The sequence below is a fragment of the Rhinoraja longicauda genome, chromosome 3, assembly GCF_053455715.1.
Source record: "Rhinoraja longicauda isolate Sanriku21f chromosome 3, sRhiLon1.1, whole genome shotgun sequence".
Classification (NCBI taxonomy): Eukaryota; Metazoa; Chordata; class Chondrichthyes; order Rajiformes; family Arhynchobatidae; genus Rhinoraja; species Rhinoraja longicauda.
Genome location: NC_135955.1, coordinates 37,887,489 through 37,909,433, shown reverse-complemented (window position 1 = coordinate 37,909,433; position 21,945 = coordinate 37,887,489). Strand labels below are relative to the sequence as shown.

The 21,945-nt window shown below is 40.5% G+C and overlaps 2 protein-coding genes across 2 annotated transcripts in view; one reads left to right on the top strand and one right to left on the bottom strand.

Moving 5' to 3' along the window:
* Positions 1 to 4,064, top strand: part of LOC144591928 (methylcytosine dioxygenase TET2-like) — a 112,814-nt gene extending 108,750 nt beyond the window's left edge. Inside the window, exon 11 of the mRNA XM_078395955.1 lies at positions 268 to 4,064. Coding sequence (XP_078252081.1) covers positions 268 to 1,466 — 1,199 coding nt within the window. The 3' untranslated portion in view covers positions 1,467 to 4,064. The remainder of the gene's footprint in view (positions 1 to 267) is intronic.
* Positions 4,065 to 9,236: 5,172 nt separating this feature from the next.
* Positions 9,237 to 21,945, bottom strand: part of LOC144591927 (inorganic pyrophosphatase-like) — a 34,553-nt gene continuing 21,844 nt past the window's right edge. The window contains exons 7-11 of the mRNA XM_078395954.1: positions 17,357 to 17,484; positions 15,632 to 15,717; positions 14,460 to 14,529; positions 11,954 to 11,993; positions 9,237 to 10,433 (exon numbers count right to left, since the gene is read on the bottom strand). Of these exons, the coding sequence (XP_078252080.1) occupies positions 10,405 to 10,433; positions 11,954 to 11,993; positions 14,460 to 14,529; positions 15,632 to 15,717; positions 17,357 to 17,484 (353 nt within the window). The 3' untranslated portion in view covers positions 9,237 to 10,404. The remainder of the gene's footprint in view (positions 10,434 to 11,953; positions 11,994 to 14,459; positions 14,530 to 15,631; positions 15,718 to 17,356; positions 17,485 to 21,945) is intronic.

The window sequence follows — 21,945 nt, the reverse complement described above, 5'->3', positions numbered from 1 at the left end:
TGTGGATCAGACAAGGTCAATCATTTGGCCCATCGGTGCTGTTTTGTTCACCAACCCGACCTTCCACCCTTTCCTCTTGTTTAAAATCTGTTCTATTTCTAATTTTTTCCAGTTCTGTTGATACATTGTCTTGTTTCTCTCAACTCAGATGCTGCCCGACTTGCTGAGCATTTCCAGCCTTGTCGGTTTCTATTTCAGATTTTCAACATCTGCGGTATTTTATTTTTGCCTGGTTTCTAAATTTTTCCTGTTTTATTTTTATTGCAGGTCATGCTATTCCGCCATCTATTCAACAACATACTGTGCCCAATATCTACCAGTCTGCCCAAGCAAGCACTTACGCAGGTTACCAGTGTAATGGAAGCACATCTGTTGACAACTTTCATCATTATATGGGGTCTTATTATCCCTCACTTGCACATCATATGGACATGTACCGTTATCAAGTCCCAGTGAACAAACTTACCCTGCCACCAATCCAGACTCTCTACCAGCAGTTTTCAAATTCCTACAGGTTTGGCAATGATCAGATGTGTATGAGCAGATTTTGTAATTATCCTGATTATGGTGCGCCAGTTAATGGCTACAACAGTTGCCAGATTGACAACAGAATAGCGAACATCCAACAAGTGAGAGATTACCCGCATTTTGATTCTTCTCCTCAAACTGAGACCCAACTCACTGAACCTACTTCTAAATCAGTGCCCAATGTGAGTCAAGAGACCTCGGATCATCCTGCATTGGCTCATGGCAGCCAATACTCTTCACACACAAGCTCATACCGACTCAATGATCTTGCCGGTTCTTTCCAAATTGAAAATAAAGAAAATGAACTTGATTTGCTTGAAGCAAAAGGTCCACCATCAAATAATTATGATGTGGCTAAAACTTTGCAAGCAGATGTACCAGAAACTGTCAATTACAAAGTTCCAGAAAATAGTGCTCATGTGCTTTCACAAAATGATCCACCTGCTCCAGAAGAGCCCCAGGAGGTTTGGTCAGACAGTGAACATAACTTCACGGATAAAGATATTGGAGGAGTCGCAGTGGCACCATGCCATGGATCTATTCTCATTGAGTGTGCGAAACGTGAACTACACGCAACAACCCCATTGAAAAGTCCTAACAGAAATCACCCAACAAGGATATCTCTTGTATTTTACCAACACAAAAGTATGAATGAGCCAAAACATGGACTAGCACTCTGGGAGGCCAAGATGGCTGATAAAGCCAGAGAACGAGAAGAAGAAGCAGAGAGACTTGGTTTGGATTACGTGCCTACCAAATCTTACAGCAAAAAAGCAAAACAAGAGCCTCCAGAATCACACGAACCTGTAGAACCACCACAGATACGTTTTATGAGGACTCTTGCACAAAGGACTATGACTTTCACAACAACCTCAGTAACTACAGCATTCCCATATGCCTTCACACGGGTTACAGGGCCTTATAATCGTTGGATATAGCTTCATGCTTACCTGGGTTACCTCATTTGCTGTCTAGCATTTGGCAAGACAGCTGTGCTATACCCAATGGGGAAGAAACAGTGTTTGATTCAGCACTGGCAAAAAGAATAAAACACCAGCAAATGGAGACAGGCTACAAAATACTTACCCTGTATCTCAATTCAAATTTTAAAGAGTGCTCACAATAAGGACCAAGCTGAAAAGTGTCCTATGCAAAAAAGTGTTGTAACAGAACATTATTCTGGGATATGGATACATACAAGGCCTTTCTGTAAATTAATTTAAGCTAAGTATTTATGCTAGACACAAGTGACCTCTTATGTCATTGATGAGCCTAATCCTAGGAAATGGGGCTGGATCAGAACCCAGTGCTCTGGTGCTGAGTGTTGGGGCAACATTCAAAAGCTACACATTTCCAACACGTAGTTTTCACTGCATAGAATGACTATCAAACTGATAGCAGTTTGTTTGCCTTTCGCCATATGTTGATTGCAGATAACAGTCAATTCAAACAGCTGAAATTGATTTTAATTGAATAGTCAGGAAAAAAAACTGAAAAGTTTAAAAATCATGGTGCTATGTTTGACCATTATGGTGCTATATTTGGAGGATTTTTAACATCTTTATGTAAATTTCAAATGCCATTTAAATGGTTTGATAATTATTAACATTTTTCAATTGATTAATTGATGCTGAGACGTCCTCTCATAGTGCAGAGGCCTTTTAACTTAAAGTTCCAGCTGTGTGAAAGAAAAGCCTACATTTAAAATGTAGCAAAGTACTTTGGAGGGTCAATGAATTCTGATTCATTAGTGATCCTCAAAATGAATTTCATGGAATATTTTGTAAGTCGTTGGTATTCAAAAAGCACTTTGAATATTTTAGGCATTGGCATATTGAAGGGTAATAGAGTACTGAGGCACTAAGAGATTTACTGTAAAATAAAAGACTGTCAAAGTACTTTATATTATCCTAGCCATAGATGATAGGCTACGTGTATACCCTTTAAATGTCATTGATTACCTTACAGTGTGGGATTTACTGGACATAATGGGAAACCTTAAGAGAATGCCACATACAAACACTGATACTGGTGCTCACACATACAATGTGCAGCTATATTTGTTATGTTAAAATATAACAGTTCATACTCAATCATTACAGTGATTGTGCATTTTTTTAGATCTAGGCTTTCATATTAACACTTATCCCACAGCATGTTTTAGACAAAAATACTATGGTTAACCTAGACCAATTAAAACATTTATAAATGAAATATATATTCACTCAATAGATTTGATTTGCAGTGAGATGCTGATGTTTGAATAGAAATGTAACCTTTTTACAGTCACAAAATAAGCAGAGTAATTAGGGGACAGAACTGATAACATACCAGGGAAGAATAAAACAGGGTTAGTTGTATCAAATGGTGAAATCAGGCAGCTGGCTTGCTGTGGTAATGTTAAAATCATAAATTTGTAAATATGAAAATACAAAAAAAACAAAAAAATCAAAACTGTGTACAGTAAATTAATTTGTAAACAGAAATTTCTTTTTTTTACTTAATGCTTTTACTATTTTAGTACTGTAATATTTTCCTAATACTTTCTTTTAAGCTTTTTTCAGAATGGTGCTACTCAATCTGCTACAGTTAAAATGTGAGTTTAGGAAGTGTAAAGAGGGTTGGAGATGTTTATACTTGTCATATACCTCAGCTCTTGTACTGGGCAATAGGAAAATGATGTTTCAGTAGTCAGTAGTGTTTGTACACCATCATTGTTTAATTTAAAAGTCTTTATGACATAAATTCTTTTTTTTTCATTTTGATACTTGATAACTTGAAACTCGAGCTATTTTCTCCTTTTGCCAATACATCACCTGTGTTTTAATACCACCCTTTGTTTTATTTTTCAGGGATACCTTCATTTTGTTTAATCCCTATTTGGATTTTACGTGAATAGTGGGATACATGTACTTGATGCTTTTAAATTGAGCGTTTGTGAACCGATGGTTTTGTTTTTAATTCTAAGCAAGAAAGTACGTAATAGTTCTCTTTTCTTTAAGGATTTGAATGATGTATGCACTGAGCTGATAAAAGGGAAGAAAATAAAGAATTGAGATTTGCTATTTTCCTGGTGGGGGAGGGGGTCGAATTTAGTGTCTCACATGAACGAATGAATTTGTGCCACTTGTTGTACAGGGCCCAGCTTCAGTAGCAACATGTCTGTTGGAAGTAAAGTGCACGTATAGGTTATTGGTTGATGCTAGCCATACTTGAAGAAGCTTCAGAGTGGTGTTGACATTACTTGAATTTAATTTCAGTTTGATTGATGCACAGCGGTATATATTGTTCACTTCTCAAGCTAGAGGTTAATGTATACTCAAGTGTAAGATACTTAGTTGAATTTGACACTGAAAGTCAGTTTTGGTGTGCATTTCATTCTATTCTGTATTTTACTTTAGCTTTGCTCTTTACTGATAAATTGGGTATGTTGAAAAAAAGGTAAACGAGGCTGGTTATAAATACTGTAAGTAATGTACTAAAAGCGGAAAGTTATTTGAAAGCTGTTTATTATATCATTCCCGATAATGCTGAGATGTGGGTCTTTTTAATAAAATTTATATTTATTTAATGCAGACATACTTAACTTGTGTGCTTATTTTGCAAAAGAAACTGTTGTGTCGGTGACTAAAGTGCAACAGAGATGGGTGTTGCCTGCGTGCTTTTCTGATCTGCTATCCCAACCTACATTGAATCCACCCCAGGTCCCATTGAGGTGAATACAACCCTTGCCACAGTTGAGCTTATTGTAGATTATACGGATATCTTGGCTTCCTCTGAGGCATAGCTGTGATAACATCTTGAAGAGTTCCTACCATGGTAAATACAGTGCCCTCCATAATGTTTGGGACAAAGACCCATCATGAATGAATGAATACGTTTATTGGCCAAGTATGTACACATACAAGAAATGTGCCTTGGTGCTCCGCTCGCAAGTAACAACGCAAACATACAGTAAACAATTAAGAATAAAGCATAAAACATTAAAACATTAAGAATACAACATTACAGTTTAAACATGTAAGTGAAATAAACCAGAGCAAAAAGAGACTATAGACTTTTGGTTATTGAGTAGAGCTACTACTCGCGGGAACAAAGCTGTTTTTATGTCTGGCTGTGGCTGCTTTGACAGTCTGGAGTCACCTTCCAGGGGGAAGTGATTCAAAGAGTTTGTGACCAGGGTGAGGGGTCAGAGATGATCTTGCCCGCTCGCTTCCTGGCCCTTGCAGTGTACAGTTCGCCAATGGGGGGAAGGTTGCAGCCAACATCCTTCTCAGCTGATCGAACGATTCGTTGCAGCCTCCGGATGTCGTGTTTGGTGGCTGAGCCAAACCAGACCATGATGGAGAAGGTGAGGACAGACTCTACGATGGCATAGAATTGGACCATCATTGCCTGTGGCAGATTGTGTTTCCTCAGCTGTCGCAGGAAGTACATCCTCTGTTGGGCATTTTTAACTGTGGAGTCGATGGTGGCCCCCCATTTAAGGTCCCTGGAGATGATGGTTCCAAGGAACTTAAATTACTCCACAGATCTGACTGTGGTGTTGTTGATGGTGGGTGGGGGAGGGGGCGGGGGGGGAGGGGAAGCTCTCCTAAAGTCTACAATCAGTTCCAGTCTTAAGAGCACTGAGCTCCAGGTTGTTACGAAGGCACCAGGACGTCAGCTGTGTCACTTCCTGTCTGTAGGCAGATTCCTCCCCATCCTGGATCAGTCCAATCAGGGTTGTGTCGTCCGCAAACTTGAGAAGTTTGACAGAGGAGTCTGTGGAGGTGGTCGTTGTTGTAGAGTAAAGGAGATGGGAAAGTACGCAGCCTTGCGGTGCTCCTATGCTGAGGGTCAGCGGGTCTGAGATGTGCTTTCCCAGCCTCACATGCTGCTTCCTGTCTGTAAGGAAGTTGATACTAAGTTGGGGGGTAGTGTGAATTGTGAGGAAGATGCAATAAGGCTGCAGGGTGACTTGGACAGGTTGTGTGAGTGGGCGGATACATGGCAGATGCAGTTTAATGTAGATAAGTGTGAGGTTATTCACTTTGGAAGTAAGAATAGAAAGGCAGATTATTATCTGAATGGTGTCAAGTTAGGAGAAGGGGGAGTTCAACGAGATCTGGGTGTCCTAGTGCATCAGTCAATGAAAGGAAGCATGCAGGTTCAGCAGGCAGTGAAGAAAGCCAATGGAATGTTGGCCTTCGTAACAAGAGGAGTTGAGTATAGGAGCAAAGAGGTCCTTCTACAGTTGTACCGGGCCCTGGTGAGACCGCACCTGGAGTACTGTGTGCAGTTTTGGTCTCCAAATTTGAGGAAGGATATTCTTGCTATGGAGGGCGTGCAGCGTAGGTTCACTAGGTTAATTCCCGGAATGGCGGGACTGTCGTATGTTGAAAGGCTGGAGCGATTGGGCTTGTATACACTGGAATTTAGAAGGATGAGGGGGGATCTTATTGAAACATATAAGATAATTAGGGGATTGGACACATTAGAGGCAGATAACATGTTCCCAATGTTGGGGGAGTCCAGAACAAGGGGCCACAGTTTGAGAATAAGGGGTAGGCCATTTAGAACGGAGATGAGGAAGAACTTTTTCAGTCAGAGGGTGGTGAAGGTGTGGAATTCTCTGCCTCAGAAGGCAGTGGAGGCCAGTTCGTTGGATGCTTTCAAGAGAGAGCTGGATAGAGCTCTTAAGGATAGCGGAGTGAGGGGGTATGGGGAGAAGGCAGGAACGGGGTACTGATTGAGAGTGATCAGCCATGATCGCATTGAATGGCGGTGCTGGCTCGAAGGGCTGAATGGCCTACTCCTGCACCTATTGTCTATTGTCTATTGTCTATTGATGATCCACTGACAGAGGGGTTCAGGCACAGTCAGCTGGGAGAGTTTGTAGTGTAGTAGCTCTGGCACAATGGTGTTAAATGCAGAGCTACAGTCCACAAACAAAATCCTTACATAGGTTCCCTTGCGGTCTAGGTGCTGGAGGATGATGTGCAGGCCTAGGTTGACTGCGTCATCCACCAATTTATTGGCCCGGTATGCAAACTGCAGAGGGTCCAGCAGGGGGTTTGTGATGTTTTTCAGCTGGGCCAGCACAAGAGGAGTTGAGTATAGGAGCAAAGAGGTCCTTCTGTAGTTGTACAGGGCCCTAGTGAGACCACACCTGGAGTATTGTGTGCAGTTTTGGTCTCCAAATTTGAGGAAGGACATTCTTGCTATTGAAGGAGTGCAGCGTAGGTTCACGAGGTTCATTCCCAGAATGGCAGGACTGTCATATGTTGAAAGACTGGAGCGACTGGGCTTGTATACTCTGGAATTTAGAAGGATGAGAGGGGGTCTTATTAAAACATATAAGATTATTAAGGGATTAGACACGCTGGAGGCAGGAAACATGTTCCCGATGCTGGGACTCTTCTTCAGACTAGTCAGGGGAAAGGGAAATGAGAGATAAAGATGGTAATGTGGACAGATATAGAACAAATCAATGAAAGAATATGCAAAAAAAGTAACGATGATAAAGGAAACAGGCCATTGTTAGCTGCTGACTAGGTAAGAACGAGAAGCTGGTGCGACTTGGGTAGGGGAGGGAAGGAAAGAGGGAATGTAGGGGTTATTTGAAGGTAGAGAAATCAATATTCATACCACTGGGTTGTAAGCTGCCCAAGCAAAATATGAGATGCTGTTCCTCCCATTTGCGTTTAGCCTCACTCTGACAATGGAGAAGGCCAAGGACAGAGAAGTCAGTGTGGGAATGGTAAATGTTTAACAACCAGGATATCAGGTAAGTACAGACGGACTGAGCGGCGCTCAGTGAAATGATCGCCGAGCCTACATTTGGTCTCGCATCTTGAATAACGGATGCAGTAGATGAGGTTGGAGGAGGTGCAAGTGAACCTCTGCTGAACCTGAAAGGACTGTTGGGTTCCCTGGACAGGGTCGAGGGAGGAGGTATAGCGACAGGTGTTGCATCTCCTGCGGTTGCAGGGGAAGGTACCTGGGGAGGGGGTGGTTTGGGCGGGAAGTGATTAGTTAACCAGGGAGTTGTGAAGGGAATGGTCTCTGTGGAAGGTGGAAAAGAATGGAGATGTGGCTCGCGGTGTGATCCCATTGGAGGTGGCGAAAATGTCAGTGAATTATCTATTGTATGTGGTAGCTGATGGGGGGAAGGGTAAGGAATAGGGAGACTGTCTCTGTTGCGACTAGAGGGAGGGGCAGCATGGGTGGAGCTGTGGGATACCGAGGAGACACGTGTAAGGGTCTATGATGGAAGAGGGGAACCCATAATTCCCTAAAGAATTAGGACATTTCGGATGTCCTGGAATGGAATACCTCATCTTGGACACTTTCTTACTGATGATATTGGTATTTGTATCCTGATGCCACGCAATATTTTGCTGGTTATATGTTCACACCAGAAATCAGGCCAGATGCACAAATCCAGAAATCTCGGACCAGAAATTGGACTCAGTCATAGTCACAGTGTGGAAACTGGCAATTCGGCCCAACTTGCCCACACCGCCCAACATGTCCCATCTACACTAGTCCCACTTGTCTGTGTTTGGCTCAATGCATGTTGAGTCCAATTGCTTCTTAAACATTGCGATAGTCCCTGCCTCAACTATCGTAACTATTCATTACGATATTCCATCACACCGGGATACAGCAAAACAAAAAAGCAACAGTAGCCAGCTGTCACTTTGATGGCTGAGCAACAATAATGAATGGTCAAATGGTTAGTGGTATTTATTCACAAAATGCTGGAGTAACTCAGCAGGTCAGGCAGCATCTCAGGAAAGAAGGAATGGGTGACGTTTCAGGTCGAGACCCTTCTTCAGACTGATGTCAGGGGGGCGGGCCAAAGAAAGGATATAGGTGAAGACAGGAAGATAGAGGGAGAACTGGGAAGGGGGGGGGGGGAAGAGAGGGACAGAGGAACTATCTAAAGTTGGAGAAGTCAATGTTCATACCGCTGGGCTGCAAGCTGCCCAAGCGAAATATGAGGTGCTGTTCCTCCAATTTCCGGTGGGCTTCACTATGGGACTGGAGGAGGCCCGTGACAGAAAGGTCAGACTGGGAGTGGGAGGGGGAGTTGAAGTGCTCAGCCACCGGGAGATCAGGTTATTTCCTTCCTTTGTGGAATTCTCTGCCACAGAAGGTAGTTGAGGCCAGTTCGTTGGCTATATTTAAGAGGGAGTTAGATGTGGCCCTTGTGGCTAAAGGGATCAGGGGGTATGGAGAGAAGGCAGGTACTGGATACTGATTTGGTTGATCAGCCATGATCATATTGAATGGCGGTGCAGGCTCGAAGGGCCGAATGGCCTAATCCTACACCTATTTTCTATGTTTCTATGTTTGTCCCGCCCCCCGACATCAGTCTGAAGAAGGGCCTTGACCCGAAATGTCACCCATTCCTTCTCTCCTGAGATGCTGCCTGACCCGAGTTACTCCAGCATTTTGTGAATAAATACCTTCGATTCGTACCAGCATCTGCAGTTATTTTCTTACAGATGGTTAGTGGTAATCTTACTTCAGAAATATCTATAAAAGTCTGTTCTCATTCACAAAGCTTGTGTAATTCTCACTGAAAATTACATAAAGTGTTGATCCCAGAATCATTTAGTGAACCTTGGGTTTGAGGAGAGAGGTGCTTTCCTTTGTATCAATCGATAATTTAAGGAAACAGAGCTTGTTTTACTTGCGCAAAAACACTGAAAAACATCTGCAATATAAACAAATATCTTTATTGTACAATCTTTGATAATAATTACAAAATGTTTCCATGCTGTATCACTCTATGCCTCTACGTGACAATACTTGTTTTTAATAGCTCTTTAACAAGGAAGTGCTCAAACACACTGATTTAAAACAAACCACTTTTGGAATTTCACATTTTTATTTTCAAAGCAAGAATGTTCAGAAGACAGGCTAAATTAAGATTTAGATGTTAGTGAGGTAACATTAAATTAAAATGTCTTCGTTTTTATATCATTACTCTATTCCTGGACTGGGGATGATTTTGACATTAGGGATAATGCAAAATAATAATGCATAACAATCACCCTTTACGCACCTCTCTAAATTTTAATGCAAATTGAATTCAATGCAAATAAAAGTCAGAAGAGTACTATGACAGGCAGTTAATCCAGTGTCATCTATCATTCACTTCTGTACAAAATGCAGATTACCTCAAGCCTGATGTAAACTGGTTGTTTTAAACATCAGGATTAGCAATAGAATCCATGAAGACGATTTAAGAGCTCTCACCAGTGGTTTGATTTCTGGCCAGCTGTTTGAGGAGCAATGGAAAAGACTATCCACAATTCTTAGGCATTGATTTTACAATGGGCAATGGCCATGAAATCATGAACTGCATACACATGAATTTCTGAAGTTTTCTGACAACAAAGAGCAACAAATCGATACTAACAAAATTATTCCTACAAACTTTGTGAACAGAAGCATCCTGAGGGTGTCTAAATAACTTCAGTTAAATAACTGCATAAGTATTCAAAAAAGACGCTCTATGTAGCTTTTCACTAGGTTAATAAAAAATGAATCAGAGTGCATTTTTAATTGCAAAATATATGATCACAAAAAATTGTAAAAGTAATAACCAAAATAATTACTTATCATATTCGAAGGATTAAAAAAAAAGAAATTGTTCTTTGACAAATGTAAAGTGGGAAATATGTCTCTTAGCAGCTTGCATGAGAGCAACCATTGATCATCAAACATCGGTCATGGTTGATTGTACATCAAAAATTTTCCTTGACGATTCTGTAATCTGCACTGTAGATTAATTTCAGGAATTTCTGCTTTCAGATATCTGAGATAATTTTCAACAGTGAAACAGCATATGTTCTTTAATATGATGTGTGTGATCACCGTTTAGTTCTTGAGGAAATGCCATTTGTTCACTGCAGAAAGAGAAAAACAACTAGTGTGAGCTAATTTCTGTCCCTAATTCCAGATGTACCTGGTTATCAGCGAGGCCAAAGGAGGGCAGGGCATAAGAGAAACGCAGCCGTCTTTTCTCTCCACTTCTTCCAGCGACACTGGAAAGCTGGAAAAGGTACAGAGAAGATTTACAAGGATGTTGCCAGGATTAGAGAGTCTGAGCCAAAGGGAGAGGTTGAGTCGGCTGGGACTATTCCTTGGAGCTCAGGAGGATGAGGGGTGATCTTATAGAGGTCTATAAGATCATGAGACATCAGCGCAAACTATTTTATCTGTTTGGCTGAGATAGTTAGCTATTTCTACGTCCTACTAATTGCCTTAGATCCTTGACAATGCTTCCTTTACAAGTATTTATTTATGGTAACTCTCCAATTATGCAACACATTCAGAACTTTGGTGCTGCCACATTAGCTGATTTCCTAGATAATTTAATGCTACTTCTGTTGAACTCCTATAAAAATTGATTAAAGTGTGTTGAGACACACTTTTAATGCACTTTTGTTTTTAAACTGTCACACAGTGAACCTAGTAGCCTGGGAAGTGGGGTCTGAGAAGCAGGGGCCTGGGATCTGGAGTGTGGAATGGGAGCAGGAAACTGGGTGTAGAGAGTGGAAGGAGACTGGGAACTGGTGCCAGAGGAGTGGAAGGTTAGTGCGAATGTAGAGTGTCCATGATTCTAACTCGCCTTTAAAATTGCACCATTTAATTGTCATCTCAAGCAGTCCATCACACTGCTACCATTGTAAAAAAAACTACAGATGGAGAGGCAGTATTCAGGTTGTCTCTTCTCAGGTCCAGGATCACATTCCAGGACTGCTGGCTCTCTCCCGCGTGAATCAGATGTTTTAACGAGAAGATAATAGATGAAAAGGATAAACTCCAAAGGAAGAGCTTTGGTAGCCTCTTGGTGTTACACAAAATATATTACACAGCAACAGGTTTTCAGTCAAGATGGCCAAGCCCAGTGTGAATGAGCCACATGACCTTCTATGACAGTACATTACATCCTTGCACCTTCCTCTATTTATCTAATTTCCCCTATATCTCAGTATTAAGTATCATGTCAATTTATAATCATAAAATTATTTTTAAGAATTATAAAAAACTATAAAAAGATGACATGGTGGCACAATGGGAGAGTTGCTACCTTACAGCTCGAGACACCGATTGCTGTCTGTAATAAGTCAGTACAGTCAGTTGACATAGATTACTGCTTACTCTCTATCACACGGATGTAAGAGCTAGAAACAAGGGAAGGCATTTGGTCCTTCATGTCTGCTCTACGTTCAATGGGATCGTGGCTGTTCTGTTACCTCAGAGCTACTTTGAGCACTAACCCTATATCACTTCATTCACTTTGTCCTGTTTCAAACATGCTCAAGCCATAATGTGCCCTTCGTTGAACAAACGAGTCAGCTGTCTGCTCCAAAGGTGTTTACATTTGCTTATACTGTAAATTCAACACTTGATGGGATCATACCTTCCTCTGGTATAGGGCTTGGTTTAACATATTCCAGTGCCTGTAAAACAAACAATGATCAATACACTTCAATGTTTACTTGCCCAGTTAGGCTCTAAGTTTGTAGGTGAGTATTGCACTAGAGCTGGCTCGGTACTGTGGTGGATTTGAATTCAATTCTCTGGACTATTTGTGCAGCAGCTTAACCACAGCACTGCCACCAGATCATTTCATTAAGTTTATCTTTATACCTTTCAAATTTTTAACTAATTACCTGATTTAGTTGTATAGATGGATACAATGAAATGTTTATTCTATATCCTAATCTTCCTGTTCTGCAAAGTTGCTTTGTGATTCTTCCATTTCTTTCTCTCACAGACTGGCCTTTTTTTTAAGCATTCTGCTCCCACCTGCAACTTTTTATTTGTGACCATTCAAAGCTTGGCACAGATGTAGTGGACCGAAGGGCCTGTTTCTGTGCTTCTTCACATTCTGATCATGACGTGACTTATGATGCAAGTGCAATAGAAAACACACCACTCTTTCAAATGGGTGCATTCATAAAAATACTGTTTATGACTTTCCATTTGAATGGTACCCACGCCTCCTGCATTAACAAACTTTGCGATTCATACGTTCCACGGAATATAGCGCAGCAATTCACTGGCCTGACTTTCACTGCAGCTACTTCCATCTAAATCTTCCCCACAAGTGGGTTTTGACTTCCCAGATCATTGTACTGCAGGTGGAGGTTAGATTAGATTAGATCAGCTTGGTGTCAGGTACACTAGGGTGCACTGAAATACCTTACTCACATGAAGCTCACACAGTAAACAGTGTACATAATACTATAATAAATAACAGCTGGTGCAAAACAGAAGGATGGTGCATTATGGTAGTGCAAAGAATATTAAAGTACAACGAGGGTCTAACTGTATACGGTAGAATTAAGAGTATGTGGCAAGACCTCCAGGAATGTGCTGTGAAAGAGGTGATTCGTTTAGGAGTCGATAGCAGTGACAATAAACAATAGGTGCAGGAGTAGGCCATTCGGCCCTTCGAGCCAGCACCACCATTCAATGTGATCATGGCTGATCATTCTCAATCAGTACCCCGTTCCTGCCTTCTCCCCACACCCCCTGACTCCGCTATCCTTAAGAGCCAGTGGGGATCTGTTCTTAAAGTATGGATATTCAAGCTTTCAAGCTTCTGTACCTTCTCCCACAAGGTAAAAGAGAGAAAATTGAATGGCCAGGGGAACAGGTATCCTTGACAATACCTCCAGCCTTCTGATACAACCCACTGTGACGATGGACTGGGTGGAAGGAAGTGACAAGCCTGTGATGGACTGGGCAGTGTTCACCATTCTCTGCAGAGTCAGGTAGTCAAGAGAAGAACTGTTGCCTTACTAGGTTGAGATGCATCCTTTCAGAATACATTCTGTGGTGCATCTCTAAAATCCTTGCAATGTGTCACCCTTGATGTTACTAATACTCTAGTGTTTCTTTCCATGGTATGGTTCAATCAAGAACTTGCAAAATTCAGCTGATGAAGGTAGATTTATTGATAGAAGCTTAAAAAACAGTACAGCACAGGAACATACCCTTTGGCACACAATGTTGTTACAAGGGAACAGGTTCTGACTAGTAGAACAGAAAAACGGTTCACTCGTCTGTTTAGTTACAAACCAGATTTATTGGCAAGAGAGAGAAAACAATACTTGTCTTGGTATGTGCGGGGTCCGTTTTACAGCAGCACATCTCTCTCTCTCTCTGCCTCCGACCGCGACGCTGATCGCGACTCAGCCCGTCGGTAAACCCCTCTCGTACATGAACTAACTTATGGCCTAAGAAATTAGCCGTTGAAATAACTGCCGGGAAGTCCTGGTCAATAGCACTGCTCCCAAATTCAAACTGCACCCCAAGTCCAGGGGAGTGCATCCGAGCAAGCCCCCCCCTTTTGAAACAAAGCGCTGTCAGCTGCAGCGCTACGGGTTCTAAATATAGCGCTACCGGCCACAGCGCTATGGGCTTTAAATATAGCGCGATGGCCACAGCGCTATGGGTCACAGACTGTTCGGGCAAAATTCTCGTATACCAAATGTCTGTGTGGATAAATATGCCAATTTAAACTATACATCTATCTGTGCATGATCAAAATCCCTCCATTCCTTGTTTGTTCATGTGCCTCTTATGTGATGCTATCATATCTGCTTTCACCACCTCTGTAGCCGTGTGTTAAAGGCAAAAATTAGTCATGTAATCTCCTTTCAAATTTTGCTCTCTTGCCTTAAAGCTATGCCCTCCAGTATTTAACATTTCTACCATTGGGATTAAAAAAATCTATCTACCCTATCTATGCCTCTCATAATTTTAAATACTTCTATCAGGTCACCACTTTAACCTCCAACGCTCAATAATTCAATTTATTGGACAACCGAGAAATTTAGTTCTCCATTATTCATGAAAAAAAATTAGCCATAACATAGGTATAATTTACATGGTGTTAGCAAACAGAAATTACTTACTGAAAGCACAAGCGATTCTGCTTCTTCATGACTACAGCAGAAGGGACTGTCTCTAATTGACACATTTTTGCTGAAGTAAAAAACAAATGATTACAAATGTCACTACATAAAATGCAAACAGTATCAATTAAAAACAGCTACGAGAAGTAGAAAGGATTACACGTGGATTCATTTTCCAAGGTTCTGCAGAGCTCAGAATAGATGAACAATTCTCATCTCCCTAATGCAAATTTCAAATTCTCAAATTTAAAGCAAAAACGTAGGAATTTTAAATGACACTATTGTAGAAAACTAAACCTAAAAATATGGAAAAACAAATAACATAGCATGGAAGTTATGACACGGAAATAACAGAAAAACCCCCCAATTTATCCTAATGTGACCTGTCTAGTCCACTGCAGTCTCCCTTCATTCATTCTTTATTTCACCTGACACCCTCTAACATAGTGGAAGGATGGCATTAAACTGGAAAGAATGCAGAAAATATCCATGATAATCTCTGAGGACTGTTAGGCTTGAGCAGAAGCTGGATCTTTCTTCCATGGAGAGAGGTAACTATACAGACGTATATAAAATCATGAGGTGCAAGAATAGGGTGAATGGTCAGTCTTTTCCCCAGGATAATGGAGTCTAAAACTAGAGGGTATAGGCCTAAGGTGAGATAAGAAAGATTTAACAGATCTAAGGGGCAACTTTTTCAAACAGAGGGTGAGGGGTATGTGAAATAAGCTGCCAGAGGAGGCTGTAGAGACGAGTACAATTACAATGTTTAAAAAATATTTAGTCAGGTACATAAATAGGAAAGTTTAAGAGCTCAGGTAGAACGACTTGGTCAGAATGGGCCAAAGGGCGCTTCCGTGCTGCATAATTCTATGACTCTTTCCTGCCTCCCTTGTGCGCTTATCAAACCTGCCCTAACAAAACAACAATGCTACTTATCTCAACGTCTTCATGTGCTGTCAAACTCAACTTTCCCACCTCTTCCTTGGATAAATGAAAGATAATTCTGCATGTCAATAATTGATATTTCTGACTGAAGAGTGATCAGCAGGTTTACTCCCTTTGCTGTGACCAGATAGGAATATTGCGAATATTGTCACGACCTTTACTAAAGGTCCCATTAACATTTAACTAATTTATAACCCAAAACGTTAAACATTACCAAACCTCACCAATTAATATCACCTCCTTCAGTCTTGTTGTTGATTAAGGAGCGCCAATATTGATGTGTAGACTTAATGACTCCAAGTGCAAATTTCTACAACAAAATACACACATTATGCCTATGAATATGTATGATTATTAACAGTTTAATTTAGTTGAGTTTAATTTAGAGATACAGCGTAGAAACAGGCCCTATGGCCCATCGAGTCCAAACTGACCAACGATCACCCGTACACTAGTTCTATCCTACACACTGGGGACAATTTACTACAGAAGCCAATTAAAATATAAACCTGCATGTCTTTGGAAAGTGGGAGGAAACCAGAGCACCCGGAGAAAATCTATACAGTCACAAGGAGAACTTACAAACTCCTACGGAGAGCACCCATAGTCAGAATCAAACCTGGGTTTTTGGCATTGTAAGGCAGCAACTCTACCACTGTGCCACCGAATATAGCAGCAAAATTGTTTAAGGCTGGTAAACAAAAAAAATCCAAAAGATAAATTATTTCCTCAACTCTAGATAGTAGACAATTTGGTCTTTTCTGACTCTTGCTGACCAAGTTCATCTGCCAGTACAATAATCTTAATACTGAGGATGAACCACCATCAGGTTTGGCTTATAGATTCCACTCCTGATGAAGTGGGACAAGGGTGTTGGTGCAGTGTGGAGAGGAGTGGGAGAGAAATCATGAGTCAGTTTAGATAAAAACAGGGTGGGTTTCCTGCTTTTCAAAAAAGGATCACAGTGTGAGTCGGGTAACACATTTCTGTAAGAAGTTTGAAAAAACAAGAGTGTCTGCACTGGATGCCAAAAGATTATTCTCTATAAATCCATTGATACGAGGCAATGTTGCGTGCCTTATTGAATCATTAAATGGATACATCTACAAATTTAATAGAGCAACTTTGATTGGTGCCATTGCTCTGTATGTTTCACATTACAGTGGAATGAAGAAGCTGACTAAGCCAGCCTACTCTTTGTCTTATTTAATATTCAATTGAATTGAAGTAATACAGATGAAAAAAACAGAGATGTGTTGCATATTAGTTATGCAGCACGGTACTAAACACTTCAGCCCACTCGTCCATGCTGACCAAGGTGTGCCATCTAAACTAGTCCCATTTAGCTATGTTTGGCCAATATCCCTCTAAACCTTTGCTATCCATGTACCCGTTCAAATTAGTTTTAATGTTTACATTTTTTCCTGTTTCAACTACTTCTTCTATACAAATGGTTGTTCCATATACCCACCACCATCTGTGTGAAAAGATTGCTAGGAACAAAGTCCTAGCCTGGCTAACCTCTTTTGCTTCAGGTCCTGGCAATATTCCCATATATTTTGCACAGCGTGCCAAAAGCCTGCTTCACTACCTTATCTACCTGCGATGCCACCTTCAGGGAACTATCTTTGTACTTTTAGATCTCTCTGCTCTACAACACTTACCAGTGTTGGAATTCTAGCAATGGTACGTCAATGCAGCTAATGACCAAATCAGAAACCTGAAATGTTGCATTCATTCTGTTCTGTTTCTCTTCTGAGGGTTTAAGAAAGTCAATAGAAAACTTTATTATTTTATGCAAAAGGAATTATAGACAAAAATCAAGATTTAAAGATCATTTGTTAGCTCCACTACTGCTTCTTCTGTAATGTTTGCTCCCACTAACTCTACAAAATGAATCACCCAGATAATGGAAGATTTAATTCAAAAATATTCAATGCAAAATATACCCGGTCTTTGAATTCTCCATTGAAACCCAACTGGTTTTCTGGTTTTCCTTCAGGAACCTTGTACAATCTAAACCAGTTAACTGTGGCCTCCAAGTAGCCTGGTTTGTACCTCCTGACATCATCAATGTCTGTGGGTTGTAAATGAAGAGTTACATTCATCAGTAAAAAATGTTTCCACAAGCAATAACAATAAAATTAGCTGAAACAATAAATTAAAGAACTCCAATGCTAGATAAGAAAAATACTCATAAAAGACATGTAACCAGGGTACATTCCATCATTTGTTATTGACAAGGTTATTTGGTCTGCCCTCATCTCTAGCATCCTACTAAAGGACACGCTATTATAAGCAATGAAGGCCGTATATATCACGTTATACATGCACAAGTGGATGGAAGCCTTTGTCTTGGAGAGAATTAAAACATCCAGTGTTTGCATTTTCCAGTCCTAATTGAATTCACCAATCTGAACCAAGAATAAGAGATCATAAAACATAAATAAGTAGACCTTGCAGACCCTTAAAATACTCTGCTGTTTAACATTATGACTGAATGCCCATCTTAAGTTCAAATGTTTGTGGTTCCTCAATGGATCCCTGTGGAACATCTCTTCTTACTTTCCTCCAGTCTCAGTAACTGCTTTAAATCTTACTCTCTGCATTTTGGGTTTCGTTTGGTTTGGTTTATTTTATTATTGTTACATGTACAGATACAGCGAAGAGCTTTGTTTGCTATCCAGTCAAATCATGCTGTACATGAATACCATCAAACCTTAAACAGGTAGTGCAAAGAAAAACTTACCTGAGAGCAGAATATAGTGTTACAGCATTACAGTACAGAGAAAGAGCAGATAAAATAAAAAGTGCAAGGGCCATAATGAGATAGGCTGGGAGATCAAGGCCACATCTTAGCTAATGGACTGTTCAGTAGTCTTATAACCGCAGGAAGAAACTGTTCCTGATTCTGGTGGTAAGTGCTTTTAAGCTTTTTTATTTAGTCTATTTACGCTATTTAGTGTATTTAGTCTATGAGAAAAGACATTCTGGCCTTCCATCACAGTGAGGAGGTGACTGGAGGAGACTCACTGGGATGGATGTTTCTTTTTGTTTGGTGTTGGTTTATGATTGTGTGTGTTATTACTCATTTTTATTGCTCTTATTGTTGGAATGTGGGTAATCTTTCATTTCATTGCACATCTATGTGTATGTGACAAATAAAACTTGACTATTGACTACCCTGCCTGCTATTCATCGTGCCACTTGGCCCCCTGACTCCACAAGCTATAGTCATCATCATAAATCCACTACATAGCATGATTGCAGGTCTTTGGAAAGGCCATATATTTAATATCAACTTCACCACTGTTACCTGCTATTTATTTTTAATTCAAATAATTCAATAATGTACCCTCTTGAAATCCATCCTTAAAATTATATATTTGATTTCTAGATGATTTTCTATTATATTTTGTCATAGAATTAAGGGCAGCACAGTGGTGCAACTGGTAGGGCTACAGTCTCACAGCACCAGGGACCCGGGTTCTTTCCTGATCTGGTTCGTTAGCTGTCTGGGTTGTTTGCATGTTCTCCCTGTGACTGCGTGGTTTTCCTCCAAGTGCACCGGTTTCCTCCCACATCCCAAAGACCTGTGTTCTTGTAGGTTAATTGGCCAGTTTAGTTTAATTTAGAGGTTCAGCATGAAAACAGCCCTTTGGGCCACCGAGTCCTCGCCGGCCTCTAAAACAATCCTACACCACCAGAGGTGTGGGAGGAAACTGGAGTACCTGCAGAAAACCCACGCAAGCCACGGAGAGAACATACAAACTCCGTACAGGCAGCACTCGTGGTCAGGATTGAACCCGGGTCTCTGGCTCTGTAAAGCAGCTGCTCTACCGCTGTGTGTAGTGTGTAGGATGTGGGATAACAGAACTATTGTGATGGTCAGTGTAGACTCGGTGGGCCAAAGGGTCTGTTTCCATGCAGTGTCTCTAAACCAAACTGAATTATACAGCACAAAAGTTGGTCCTTATGGCCCATAACGTTCCTACCAACTGTTTTGTTCATCAACACTAATCCCATTCTCCTGCATTAATTCCGTAATCTTCCATGCGTTGCCTTTGAATAGATCATTCAATGGATTTAATATCATTCCTACCACTTGGGTTATGCTTCTTTCATCTAAGATTTGAACAATGATCTGCCAGCTCTCCCACTGTCCCCATGTCCATTAAATCTGCACACATCACACACACTGGTGTCTCTTCCTTTGTTTATTTGAGAATGAATGGATATAATAGATATGGACCTTGGGTTTTACTCTTTGTCTAATCTGCTAATTAGTGGTGATGCTTAAAGTAAACAAAGCACTGACAGGATGTATCCCAGGTTGCCGAAGGGCTTGCAATAATCTTCCCTAAATACGGGGAAATACAGAGGACTGGAAAATGACAAATGTAATACCCTTGTTCAAAGAGGGTTAAGAACAGGTCAGGTATCACAATCGAGTATACTTAACCTCTGGTGGAGGTTTCAGAATCAATGATCAGAAAAAAATAGCAGTTACACTTAGAATTCTGAATCGACAAGAAAGCCAGCACACATTCGTATTTGAGTAATCTGATTGTTTTTTTCATCGACAGAAATCCAGTAACAGAAGGCCCACCCCCTAAATCTGGTTAATGATAGCAAAACCCGAAGGAATTTAAGGATCAGAAGAGCATGCATAGGAAAGTGTATTAAAACCACAAAGCAGACAGAAGATAAAGTGGTTGTTTTTAACAGACTTGTGGAAAGAAGACACGGGTATTCCCCAGTGGCCAATGCTTTTTTTTACATAAGAAGTCGATGGGACTTTGCCCTCAACATTGTGTGGATATTTTTGCACATCCCCACTAATTTTATTTGTCTGAAGTAGGATCATATATTTTTATGCCTATCCCAATGCCTCTCAAAATGTTTTTTAAACATAATGATTGTATCCGACTCCTATGCCTCCTCAGGCAGAGACATCAACCACTGTGTTAGAACCCCCCCCGCAGATCCCTTGCAAAACTACCACTTCTCACCTTAAACATATGTCCTCAAGGTTTTGATACTCCTACAATGAGAAAAAAAATCTATCTACCCTCACATGCATATAATATTACATACATTATATTATCTATCTGGCCACCCCACAGTCTCTTTTGCTCCACAGAGAACAAGCACAGTCTATTCAATCTCTCCCTGTGACTCAAGTACCCGATCCACAGGATCCTCTGCATTCTTTCCATCTACAGCATAACATTTCCAAATTTGCAGACACCATAAAGCTCAAAGTGGTATAAATAATGAGATGGAGAATAATAAATTATAAAATAACAGAGACACAAGAAGCTGCAGAAGCTGGAATCTTGAGCAAGTCCTAGAGGAACTCAGCAGGTCAGGCAACATCTGTGCAGGGAGCATATGTCTCAACTTACATCATATGAACCAAAAGATGGTGGGAAACTATGTAAACTATTGCTATCTACAGTACTTACATGGAATATGCCACAAGGTTACGGTTTTAAAAATACTTTCAAGATTTTACATCTTTAAATTGAATCAGTTCAACTAAGTTCATTAAGGCCAGTGGCATTATTTGATGAAAAGCATGGGCCTTTTCCTAGCCCCCTGGCTAATACTTTAACAAAGAACTAAAATCAATCCTATCCGTTACCTATTTGCTATTTATGGGACCTTGCTTAGCATTATTCAACCATTGAATTTTATTACCAAATAAGTAATTACACTCCAAAATTACAAACCAGTCTTAAAGTATTTAGGATGCCCTGAAAGTGCCTGCACAAAAATAAGAGCCACCTATTTAAGACAGAGACATGGTGATTGTTTCTTCTTGCAGAGGGTCACAAGTCTTTGTAACTCTCTCAAAATTTGTGGATTCAAAGACTTCAAATATTTAAAGGCATAGGTATATAGATTCTGGGTAAACGAGAGGGTGAAAGGTTATAGCAGATAGATAGGAATAGAAAACTGAGATAATAATCAAATTTGTCAAGATGTTAATTAATGGTGAAATAGGTTTTATAGCCCGAATGGGCTACTTAGGATCCTCATTTGTATTACATGAAAAGAACAATGTAATTGTTCTTCACTGCTTTTGTTATTCATAATGCACCTTCATTGTGATAAATTTATGTAACAGCCCACTAGCATAAAACTGCAGACATGTCCAGATTAAATATTGCCTTCATTTCAGTCAGTTCCATCATCGACCATAACTTCAATTAAACCTAAAATCAGGCAGACCATGCAAGCTTTGAAGACCAGCTGTGGCTGGTGGCAGCTGAAAACACAATAACCAAGTGTAGTACACAACACTTGTGTGACATTCGCCCAGGGATTATACAGACTTCTTTGTGCAGCTCACAGTGAATACAAATAAGACACACACAGAAATGTGAAGAGTTGGTGAATGCTACCCATAGTCTCCAAGTATCAGAGCCCTCCAACATATGGAAAGCAATGCAAGGAGCCATTACGAAAAACATTTTACACTTGTCTACATCCTACTGATCATTCATGTGTTCATTCCCTGTGGCTGAATGAT